We start from the raw sequence: 12,887 nt of genomic DNA, 5'->3' as shown, positions 1-12,887 counted from the left end.
ATTTCTCATAAGTTGATCTAACATCATCAATTATTTTAAATATATGAAAATGTAATAATTCAATTTACCAAAAAATTTACATATAATAGCATGTCAGTAACCTATTGATAGTTGATAGCAAACCTATTGATAGTTGATAGCAAACCTATTGATTGTCGACAGGCCAATGAACTACCAACATCACTCTTACATAATCAGTAACCTATTGATAGTTGATAGCAAACAATAAATTCAAATATTAAAATTACAAGCACTAAAATATATATAAAAAATATTTATATATTAAAGTGCAAAAAAATTCTTAATTTTATAGGGAAAAAACAATTATTTAAACCCACCAAAAATATGATGTGTTATTTTGTCAAAATACGAGAAATGCAATACTAATTTATCTTTACACTAATGTTTTTGCACAATCTTTGGTCCCTAATAAATAAAAAAGTCCTTGCACGTTAGAATATTTCCAAGTCTTTCTAGGGTTGACATCATACTATGAAAAGTCTACTAAGAACTAAGATGAATAAATATCATTTGTCATTTGGTTAAAGCGCAGAAAATGCAAGCTTAATTAATTTGTCTTGATATAAAATTTTCACAAAGACTAATAATTTCAAAGTCTATATAGTCGTATTACTTTTAAATTTGGATGTGATTGTGTGTTTAATTTTCTAACCCATTAAAAGAGTTAGAAAACAAAGAAGACAACAATATCATCTTTTTTTATCATTATTTTAAAGTACTATTATATTTCAATACATGTGAAAAATTTTAAAAAATTATAGTTTATACGCTATTTATTTAAAACATAATCTTTATATTATAATACAAAAATATCACTATTTCATACTCATACAATCAGTATGAATATAATAAACACTATAATTTGTCTAATTATTATTATATATATCATTATTATATAACAATGTTATTTACAATATTCGTATTCTATTACTATTAGACTCAAATAAAAATCAAATTCTCAACTATATTATTTATTGAGAGATTCTTTTAACTAATTTCATGTAATATACTTATTGGTCTTCAAGCTCCACTCAATTTCATCAGGGACTAACAAACAACCATTAATTCATTATATTGTCTTTATAAATATTTCTAATAATTTTATTTTTCAAGTGTGCAAAGCACTTCCACAAATTTACTATTCTTAGTTGAGTGTAAGTGTCACATATTAATTAATATTTTTAGGTAAAGACATATTCTGAATATTTTAAATGAGAGAAGCATACCGATGAGGCAAGATGATAGGACCCTTGATCAATGAAATAGCATGAGGAGAATGAGCGTAGCAAGTCAGATTCTGAATTTCTCTCAAAAGATATAAGATGGATGGTGATGATAGAGTAATTGCTAACTAGTGATTAGAATTAAGGCATTTATTCCTAAATTAGGGAGACTTCGCCTAAAGCTGCAGAAAAAAGAAAAATTAGTATTGCAATAGATTTATTGTAAATACTTGTGGTGAACCTTCAACGAATCATGATCATGATTTGACAGGCTAAGCCCATGATGAACCATACGTGGTCCACTCCTCTCTTGAAAAGGTAGTCTCCAACAGATATTTTCAGTGATACCAGTGAGAATATGTACTTAGTACTAATGATACCATTTATTGCAGACAGACTTCTTATAAAACTAGAAGTTTGATAGTTTACAACATTTAGAAAAGTGTATCAATTTAAATGGCAGAATACAAATAAAAAAATGAAAATTGCAAAAGAAATGGCAAAACTGCATGAAATGAAGTTGTGTTTTAGACTGCCTATGATCCTTTCCCTTTTCTTACGAAAATAAGGACTAGATGATGGGATCTAATTGGCACTCTCATATTGGTGCAACGGAAGAGAGAGAATTTCAAATTAGCATTCATTGTGTGAATTTCATTTACAGATATACTCTTTTCTATTTTCGTGATAATTGAGATAAATAGATAAAATTTGATAAGTCCAGCAACCTAACACTAGCTTGATGCAATTTTTAATGCTCTACTTGCTACTTTTGGCAAAGCAAAAGTGCATGTACAGAAGGGGTCTAACACAAGGATGCAAATACACTGGTAGTAACTAGGAACAAATAGGGTATCTTGCATTCTTCTTCTCATGCACAAATTTGATTCACAGTTAAGTATAGCTGCACTAGGAGAATATAGTAGAAAGCATTGTTGAAGATGAATATGAAGTGGTGAAATTTTAGATATCACAGATCTAAGCACAATAATGAAAAACAAACAGCATTACAAATACAATAAATACAACAATAGCATACTAACTTTCTGGAAACAAGATTTTGCAGTTCATTACTTAAATACAAAACATTGTAAACTCCTATATTAAAGAAATTATCTCGCATTTGTAGCTGCCAACAATGGTTTCTTCTCTGATCAGAAGTCTGCAGCACATCTGCAACAATCAGCATTTTTTTTTACAACAATTAATGTGCTGGATTAATTACAAGATATAAACAGAATTATATTTTTTCATATAAAATTGAAAATGGAAGTATACATGCAGGGACCATGGCCCCCAAGTTTTTCACAAAGTGTATTTAAAATACCATGTTAAAAGAATTACGGTCCCCTTAAAATTTATGAAAAAAAATATTGAAAAATAATACATGTCATCTTAGTTGACACTTAGGGCGACAAAAAGAAAAAAGAAAGAGAAGTGTATGTATAATAGGTAATATAATGTGATAGTAAAAAGTGAGATAAAAAGAAATTAAAGATAATAATAAAATATTTGTAATGTGTAAGTGTACATTTATAATTATGGAAAATCATTTTAAAAAATACATCTATTTGTTTCTTCCATAAATGTCTAATTAATATATTTGAAAGAGTTTATGTTTCTAGTATTTAGGAATAAAAAATTATTTATTTATTTTCATATAAATGATAAAATTAATTAGATAGTAATGTTTTTATGCTTAATATAGTTGTATATTTTTTCTTTGTAAAAAATTTAAAAAAAATTACAAGTTACATAATAATTAGATTAAATTATTATTATTATTCTTGGCCTCCTCTAAGTGAAATCCATATTGCTCTTTTTGATCCAGTGAAGCAATTTCTTGATATATGTAAAATAAGACTAAGTCAGAACATAAACCATGAAATTGACAAATAAATCTAGAACATACCTTTTTGCCTTGGAGCGATCAGCAACAATTCCCACATTCACAATAAGCATACATATACATAGTCTGTTAATCTGTTCAGAAACCTCATGTAAGCAATTCTCCAAGGAGGCCACAGTAGTAATGGCCCTAATAAGCCCCAAAATCCAGTGAAGTATCCAATCCCCAAGCTCATGTATAATCCCTCATAGAAAACTGAATCATCACCTTTGACTGCTGTTTCTTGATGCTCTTCTGTTGTCTGATCTCCATCCCCAGGACAAGTTTTGTTAAGTTGTTCACCACAAAGATCAATGTTTCCTTCAAAACTAGAGGCTTCAAAGGTTTCAAAATGTCTTCCTGATGGGATTCTTCCAGAAAGAGAGTTGTGTGACAAGTCTAATTTTTGCAAATAATCAATTTCAGAAAGAGAAGAAGGAATTCTCCCAGAGATGTGATTTCTTGACAAGTCAAGTGATTCTAGTGACCTTAAATTCCCAATCCGAGAAGGAATTTCTCCACTCAAATTGTTTCTTGATAGATTCAAAGAAACTAACCCAAGCAAATATCCGACCTCCTTTGGTATTTCACCGGTTAAATGGTTACTGGAAAGATCAATGCTCTTGAGCTTTAACTCTGGATTCTTGAACCCCTGTTCCACACCTTTCCACATCCATGTTATGTCAAGCGTATAATCTCCCGATGAGAAACCATAAATTGCATGGTAAGTGTTATTATACCAATATATACGAGACATAGTGTCACTTGAGTTGATGGTCTGTTCAGACATTGCAGTGAAATTCTTTAAGCATGATGGAATTCCTCTTGACAAATTATTCCTTGAAAGATCCAACAATTGAATACGGTTCAAATAACAGAGATGAATGGGTAGATTTCCGGAGAGGTGATTTCCTCGCATGTTCAAGATTATCAATTGATGCATACTTTCTCCAATCCATGATGGTATTGGACCCGACAACATATTTTCACTCAGGTCCAGCATAAATAAACTGCTGCAATTCTTCAAAGAAGAAGGTAACTCACCCATTAAACCATTGTTTCGTAAAACCAAGGCTTCCATATTAACAAGGGCGCCCATGGACATAGGAATCTTCCCTGACAATTTATTGCTGCTTAAATCAAGGAACAGTAATTGCTTTACTGATTTCCAACAATCTGGCAGTTGCCCCTTTATTTGATTGCGTGATAAATCTAAAGTGGCCAAATTTGAAGCTGTGCTTTGGTCACATAAGAATGAAAACAAATCTGAAAAATTATTTTCAGAGAGCATCAGCCCAGAAGCTTGTAGTAAAAATGACGGAATTTTACCCTCAAACTGATTGGAATTCAGAAGTATAGACGGTCTGAGAGGAAGCTTCAACGATATATTAGGAATTGAACCAATGAGATAATTGTGAGACATATTTAATAATATCATATTTTGCAACTTATTCCAAAAATGAAAAGAACTTTGAGTCTTGAGCCAACTAGGAAAAGTGGGGCCCAACTCGCAAGAACGGAGTCCCAACTGTATTAATTGGAATGGAGGAACCCAACTCGGGACAAATTTCAGAGACAACGAGTTCCCTGATAGGTTCAAGTATTCTAATTTGGAAAAATTAGAAAGATGGGATTCAGTGACGTCACCCTCCAAAGAATTCCCAGCCAAGTTAAGATACTCCAACTCTGATAGCAATCCAATGCTTTTAGGTAACATGCCAGTCAACCGGTTATAAGATAAATCCAACTCCTTAAATATGTGTCTGTTGCACCATGAAGAATTTCGGAAGAAGCTAGAAAATTCCCCGTTCAACTTGTTATTTGAGAGGTGTAAACTCTGCAATGCGCACATGTTACCAAAGAAAGATGGAATCTCGCCTTGCAGTTTGTTATCGGATAGGTGAAGAACTTCAAGAGAGTTCATTACTTTCCCAAATCCATCTGGAATGGGACCTTCTAACATGTTATTATAAAGGAAAAGGTTATGAAGATTGGTGGTGGAGTTAAAGAGCCAGTAAAATATAATTGATGATTTCAACAGATTTGAGGAGAGATCAAGGAAAACAAGAGAAGATGAAGAACTCATAATGAAGGAAGATGACATAAGAAAACTTCCATCCGTAAGACTACAATTTTGCAGATCAAGATTTTGAAGTTTTGAACTGAAGTTGAAACCACCTTGAAAGACTGATGATGTCATATTATTATAGGAAAGGTCAAGGATAACAAGAGAAGGAAAGTTTGACAACAGTTGAAATGTTGAGGATGTGAGCTTATTTGAAGAAAGATCAAGGATGGTAAGAGCAGTGGAAAAGTTGGAAGGTGAATAAAACAGAGATTGAATATTTGTATCTGAAAGAGAACAACCAACTAGCCTCAACTCTCTTAAGTTTGGAATAAGCTTGCTGATCATTTGTAGCCAGTGATGAGAAGAGGAAAGGTTGTGTAGTGAACTTAGCCTAAGTTTGGTCAAGGAAGAAAGATTAGTCAACCACTCTGCATCCTTGGATTTCACATCAAAATTGCCACCAAGTCCAAGAGTGTGCAACAAACAAAGATTCCCAATCTGGATAGGGAGTGCTCCCGAGAATGAATTCCCCCCCGCAAGATCAAGATACCTCAACTGTGAGAGATTTCCAAGTTGATAAGGGAGTTCCCCATCCAGATAATTATAACTTAGATCAAGATATTGTAAATGTGTAAGGTTTCCAAGTTGATAAGGGATTTTTCCATGGAGATAAAAATTGTTACCTAGATCAAGAGACAGTAAATGTGTAAGCTTTCCAATATCAGAAGGAATACTCCCAACAAATGCACAATAAGAGAGATTGAGATATCTCAAGTTGGTGAACGAGCCCATGTGTTCTGGGATATGACTCCTTGGAAAATCATTATAGCTGAGATCCAAGTGTTCAATATTTTGAAGGGCAATCAATGAAGAGATATTGATTGCACCTCTCAAATATTGTGTATCCTGACCACGGAGATGAAGCATCTCAACATGACCAGTTTGATTGTTGCATTGGATGCCTTTCCATTTGCAACAGTCTCGGTTATTGCCATCGTCCCTCCATGTAGACAGCATGCCAGAGTCATCTTTGAGGCCATGTTTGAAGTTGAGGAGTGCTTGTCTCTCACTCTCAATGCACTTAATTTCTGCGCTATTGGGAAGGCTGTTGAATCCAAGAATGGATACTGCAGCATGCAATAAAAGCAGCAAAAGTGCATAAAATAGTTTCAGAGAATAACAACTCATTATGAAATGACTAAGAGTAAAACAAAGATCGGTTACTGTGATCACTTTCTCTTAAATGGTGAAGTATGAAAGATGGAGCCTGGGGCAGGATTTATATAGCTGATAGTATGGTTAGATGAAAATAAGGATATTTTCTCTTAAAAAAAACTTTATTTTAAAAATTAAAATACGAAGACTCCGTATACGAGGCTTATATATTTTAAATTCCTTTATTACACTCAGGTGATAAGCAATTTAAACTTACCATTCTTCATGGAAAAAATATAGAATTTATAATAAAAAAATCAATAATTATATAATTCTGTAATCAAATTATTTAAGCACACCAAAAAATATGATGTGTTATTCAAGAAATGCAAGATTAATTTGTGTTTACATGAATGTTTTGTGTAGACTAACAATTTTAAGTCTTTGCACTTGTCCCAAGAAATAAAAAAATCTTTGCACTTGTTTTTAAATTCACCAATGCATACGTTAGTTTTGAAAACAATTATTGCTCATTATATTTTTGCTGATATGAAACAACTCAGTAAAATGAAAATCGGGAACAGTGATGATAGTATGACCATACGAAAAAGTTGTTAATTCTTGTTCAAAGACAAGAAAACAAACTAAGTTTTTCAAATGTAAATTTTTAGAATAAAGAAAAAATATGACGACGAAAAACATAGTATGACTAAATGACAGACTTGTTAATTCTCGTTCACTTATCGAAGACAGCAAAATAAGGAAGTTTTCTCTTAAAAAAAACTTTATTTTAAAAATTAAAATACGAAGACTCCATATACGAGGCTTATATATTTTAAATTCCTTTATTACGCTCAGGTGATAAGCAATTTATAATAAAAAATTCAATAATTATATAATTGTGTAATAAAATTATCTCATATATTAATTACAGATTCATCAAGCTCTACTTCATACTGTACCAGCAAGTTGTAACAACTAAAATTTCATCAGATAATTCGACAAAAAAATGATGTTACAAATTTTAATAAATAAAAAATATAACTGATTTTATTTTTAGATTATCAAGGAAATTTTTGTAATGTCATTAAATTACACTACGTGAGCTGCACATTAAAGTATTTGAGTTTGTCACTTTAACGAGCACACCATGCTGAGAAAAGTCTATGTAAAATTAAAACAAACAAGGCTTAAACAACATTTTGGCTCCTATAAATTATTAGAGTGTTTTTGTTTTAGCCTTTCAATAATGTTTAGTCCCAGTAAAAATTAAAAACATAAATCAGTCCATATTATCAAAGTAAGAACATTAATTGACTACATAACATGTAGTTACATTAACCATTCATTGACTTCTCATGCTATCAAAGATCTTAACAATAAATAAGGTGTAATTTTTTTAAAATCTCTCATCAACTAATCTAGCATTATCAATTATTTTTAACACATGAGAATTTGAAGATCCTAATTACTACAAAATTTACACATCACAGTCTATCAAATTAACTCATTAGTAACGTGACGAGTCAATGGACAACCAACAACATTATTACATAATCCGTAAATGTTGATAGTTGATAGTAAGGACTAAAACCAAGTATTAAAATTACAAGGACTAAAATATAAAAAAAAAATTATTTAAGCCCACCAAGAAATATGATGTGTTATTTTGCCAAAGTACAAAAAATGCATGACTAATTTGTCTTTACATGAATGTTTTGTATAGACTAGCAATTTCAAGTCTTTGCACCGGTCCCCAAGAAATAAAAAAAGTCTTTGCACATGTTTTTAAATTCACCAATGGTGGGGAGATATTTTGCATCAGGTAAAATGAGCTTTTTACATCAATTCTAAAACCAATATGTAAATCTTGTCTATGTAAAATGTATTTCCTTTTTTACATCAATTGTTTTGTAAGCAACATAAAAAGTGTCTTTCTACATCAATTATGAAACAACCAATGTAAAATTATCACTCTTTCTGTCATTAATTTTTCTTCCACAATAATCAGCCCACATCCACATCAAAATCACACCTTAATCCATCTTTCCCCCCTTCAGATCACCCTCTTAAAACTCATGAAAGAGAAATGAAAGGAAACAAAGCAACCACAAAAATGTGAAGAAAAACCAAAAAGAACAAAACAACCATCCTCCTCGACAAGTAAGTTTGAATGAATTACAACAAATATAAGAAAAAAAATAAAAAGGAAAGTTGACCCGACACGTTGATCCAACATAACTGCCCCTTTACCTACCAAATATATAGGTTGAACCTATTTTAACAATAGGTTGGAAATTTAAACTTATATTGCTTTGATTAGCATATCAAATGGGTCAATCCAATGGATTGAACTTATTTTATCATCCCTAATCAAAATCTCACAATTAGAACATTAATCATGGAAAATAAGATAAGGAGCTTTATGTTAATAATAAATTCCTCAAAGTAATCCTTATTTTATAATCAGAATCTACCTATTAGGCTGCTTCAAGAACTTACAAAGATTAGGTCTTAATTCCATCAAATTTCATAGTCTCTTGAAATAATTGTTTAAATATACTTTTGGACCATCAAATTTAGATTACTTTTGTAGTTGATCCCCAAATTTAAATTTATTTTTATTCCCTTAATTTTAAAAAATATTTTTTTAGTCCTCCTCCTACAAAAAATGCCACAAGTTATGCATTTAAATCATCAAAAATCAGTCAAGAGGGTTTAAAAATCATTTTTCAAAATTGAGGAACTAAAAAATGAAAAATTAAATTTGGAGGAAAAAAACAAAGATAATCCAAATTTAAAGGACCTAAAAATATATTTAAATTAAAAAAATTGATAAAAAAAAGTATTTTAGAAAAATAAGAGAAATCTTAATGTTTAAAATTACTAGCATGCTCTAAAGTAAAATAAGGTCCTAATATATTTTCTAATTCAAGAGAATAAATGAAATGACAAAAATTCCTAAGTATTTAGTATGCTCTCTTCAAGCCTAGAAGACATATTCTCTTAATTGTGAACTAAATTAAAGGTTATAGGAAGGAAAAATAAAAAAAATGCACTTAGCCAATCTAATAAGAGAAAATTGTGGGACAGCGTGATTGTTATAAAGAAAAAAAAATCTTTTTTTAATTTTGTATATTATTGACTAAAAATTATTAAAAATTATAAATTTAAATTGGTGAGTTCTATTTTTTATTTAATGATTATATATATTTTTTAATTTTGATGTGAAACCATTAATTAAAATTTGTGATTTTTTATAAATTTTAATAAATAACAGAAAAGAATATTGTTAGTCTTCCTCAAAGATAAAATAGGTGTAAGGTCTATAAAAGAAGAAAAATAAAAAAGGGGAGTGATGGAAATGTGTATTACTTTTGGCCAATTAAATTTTCTTTCCTTCTAATTTTTCAAATTCAAATTTTTAACCTTTTTTACCCTTTTTCATTTTCTTTCCTCTCTTCCAAAACATACGTAAGTTGGACGTTAGAATATTTCTAAAACTTTCTAGGATTGATATTATACTAAGAAAAGTCTACTTAGAATTAAGACCAATAAATATCATGTGTCATTTTGCTAAAGCACAGAAAATGGAAGCTTAATTTGTCTTTATATTAAATTTCTACAAAGACTAATAATTTTAAAGTCTATGCAATCATTTTACTTTTTAAATTTGATGTGTTTGTGTGCTTAATTTTTTAACCCATCAAAAGAGTTATAAAATATAAAAGACGAAAATATTATTTTTTGTCATTATTTGAAAGTATTAATATATTTTGATACATGTAAAAATTTACAAAAAAATATAATGTATATCCCACTATTTATTTAAAATATCATATTTATATTACAATACAAAAATATCAATATTTCATACTCATATATACAATCAGTATGAATATAATAAAAACTATAATTTATCTAATTATTATATATACATCATTATTATATAACAATAACATCTACGATATTCGTATTCTATTGCTATAAGACTCAAATATAAATCAAATTCTCAACTGTATTATTCGTTGAGAGATTCTTTTTACTAATTTCCTATAATGTAGTTATTGGTCTTCAAGCTCCGCTCTATTTTTTCATGGACTAACAAACAATCATTAATTCATTATATTGTACTATCTTTATAAATATCTCTAATAATTTTATTTTTCATGTGTGCAAAGCACATCGACAAATTTACTTTTATATTTTCTTCGTTGGATGTGAGTGTGACATATTAATTAATATTTTTAGGTAAAGACATATTAAGTAATATTTTTAATTTGATATAACTTATATATTATATATTATAGTATTTTTAAAATGGAATACATAACTTTTTTAAAAGGAAAAACGAGAATTCTATTTTCTAACAATAAAAACTAATAACTGGCATACCTCAAGAGGTGGTCCTTCCAACCATAAACATTGTATCGTATTGAAAAAGGAGAAGTCAATACATTTATTAGCTTATTTTCTGATCAACCCTAGTGTTTATAGGAGCAATATAATTGAACTAATTGTCATAATCAAGCAATATTCCATGATGTTATTAATCAATTATTAATTGAAACAGGTCCAAACCAATCATATTTTTCCTGAAAAAATATTAATTGCAATTTGAGTATCCCATCGTTCATCTCGGCTCGGCTAAAAGAATATTATGTGTTGCAGAAAGATGTTAATAACTCCGCAATAATGTTGATGCTTCCTGAAAAATCTTTGGAGCAACAAGATGCACGAATAAGTATTTGAATGAGTATTTATAAAAATTAGAATAAAATTGATTTTTAAAATAATAATTTTGATTAAAATCAATTTTAAAGTAAAGTGATTGGATGTCATGGCATTTTTTTTTTTGCATTTCTTCTAGAATTTCTTTTTAGCACCTCAATTTTACTACACCCACTAAATTTTTATTTTATTTTTTTCCAATAATATCGCTCTTACAAGTGAGTGTAGTATCATTACTTCAGAATTATGTTAAAAATGAAGTGAGTTTCATAATTTAAATTCTAAAAATTATATGCATAAAACCTTTTGTATTTAAATTTTGGAATTATGTAAATGCACACTGTTTGCTACACAATTAAAAATAATAGAAATGATAGTTGTGTTCACATGTGGCCATGGAAAATGATATATTTATCGAGAAAACGAATATTTGATTTTCATTATGCGTGAAAATTATTTTTGATCACTGACAACCACATTATAAGCAAAATTAGTGTTTGACTCTCTGAGTCAAAAGACAACCATGATCTCAGGACAAAAAAATTAAAATGTTAGTAATAATGTATCTAAAACACTCTCTTTAACATCTTGTTCGATCTACTATTGTTTGGAATATTTTGAAAATTACAAAATTTTAGTTTCACTTTCATCTAAATTAGAAGAGAGACTTTCATCTTAATATACAAATAGACTTTTAGAAATTTAATCCTGAAATGTGGAATTGACTTTCAAATGTTTAATTCTGAAGCATATAGATAGACTTTTAAAGATTAAATTTTGAAACAACAAAACTATGATTATTAATAAAGAGCGTTATTGAAAAAAAAAAAATAAGGGAGTGTGAATAACAAAATAAAAAAAATGATGTCTTAGAATGTGGGTATAAATCTCTCAATCATATAAAAAGGGATTATAAAGTGACAAATGTCATCCACTTATATATATTATTTTGGTATCATTACTATACAACACATACATTAAAATTTTTAGAGCATGAAATTTGCAAGATTTGATATATACAAGTAGTTCGATAACAATCTGATGTGGTAGCCCAATAAGTCCAACAAGACTTACTAGGATAAGTTCTAATATTATCTTAAAATATGAATTTGATTCTAATTTAATTATACAAAATCGGTTTGTAACATGTGGAATCTCTAACAGTAGGCGTAAAAAAGTTACTTCTTTCTTTCTTTTTTTGGTTTCAAGAAAGGGCAAAGCCCCTAAACAAAAAATTTTAGTTTGGTTCCTAGCGAGCATACTCGTGATGAGATCCATCATGTGAAAGTAAGGATTGAATTGACAACAACCCTTATTTGCGTAACTGAGTAGATTTTAGTGAAAAGGTGAAAAAGAGAGATGATTTTCATCTCTCTTGACAAGGACGGAAACAATTTTCATCTTTCAGTAGATCCCTAACAACAATAACTTGGATTTTACTTTCTGGATCTCCCTTTTTTCTTCTTGCACCTTCCTTTTTTGCTCCTTGCACCTCCAAAGGACCCGAATGGACACAAATACCCTATCTCTCCCAAGCAAGCCAAGCCTCCACCGAAACCACTGTCGATTGTCAACCCAAACACCATTATTGCAACCTCCTTACACCACCACCAAACCAGCCTAATGCAGAAAAGAAAGCACAAAGCCACCGACGAAGTTAGGAACAAAATAAAAGTTCAAGAATATACAATTTTTTATTCTTTCATAGAAGCCTTTCCAAAAGTATAAAAACATAATTCTGCAAAGGTCTTTTTAGAAGTATAAAACATAATTCCTGAAGAGCCTTTTCAGAAATATAAAA

General features: G+C 29.6%; 1 protein-coding gene and 1 non-coding gene across 2 annotated transcripts; one reads left to right on the top strand and one right to left on the bottom strand.

Annotated features, from left to right (window-relative positions):
- Positions 1 to 2,026: 2,026 nt before the first annotated feature.
- LOC102661656 (receptor-like protein EIX2) lies at positions 2,027 to 6,425 on the bottom strand. The gene is made up of 2 exons (XM_006599438.4): positions 3,157 to 6,425; positions 2,027 to 2,417 (listed from the first exon to the last, which is right to left on the bottom strand). The coding sequence occupies exon 1, from the start codon at positions 6,386 to 6,388 to the stop codon at positions 3,194 to 3,196; it is 3,195 nt and encodes a 1,064-aa protein (XP_006599501.1). The 5' UTR covers positions 6,389 to 6,425; the 3' UTR covers positions 2,027 to 2,417; positions 3,157 to 3,193.
- A 6,001-nt stretch (positions 6,426 to 12,426) lies between these two features.
- On the top strand, positions 12,427 to 12,546 carry LOC112999837 (U6atac minor spliceosomal RNA). The gene has a single exon (XR_003265055.1). It is a non-coding gene; the product is annotated as a U6atac minor spliceosomal RNA (small nuclear RNA).
- The last annotated feature ends 341 nt before the right edge of the window (positions 12,547 to 12,887 follow it).

This window comes from Glycine max, chromosome 16, assembly GCF_000004515.6.
Source record: "Glycine max cultivar Williams 82 chromosome 16, Glycine_max_v4.0, whole genome shotgun sequence".
NCBI lineage: Eukaryota > Viridiplantae > Streptophyta > Magnoliopsida > Fabales > Fabaceae > Glycine > Glycine max.
Note: the sequence above shows the minus strand (reverse complement) of the source record. Positions and strands in the feature narration are given on the sequence as shown.

Coding starts and splice junctions, on each gene's coding strand:
- LOC102661656 (XM_006599438.4), bottom strand. CDS start 6,388: ATGAGTTGTTATTCTCTGAAACTATTTTATGCACTTTTGCTGCTTTTA.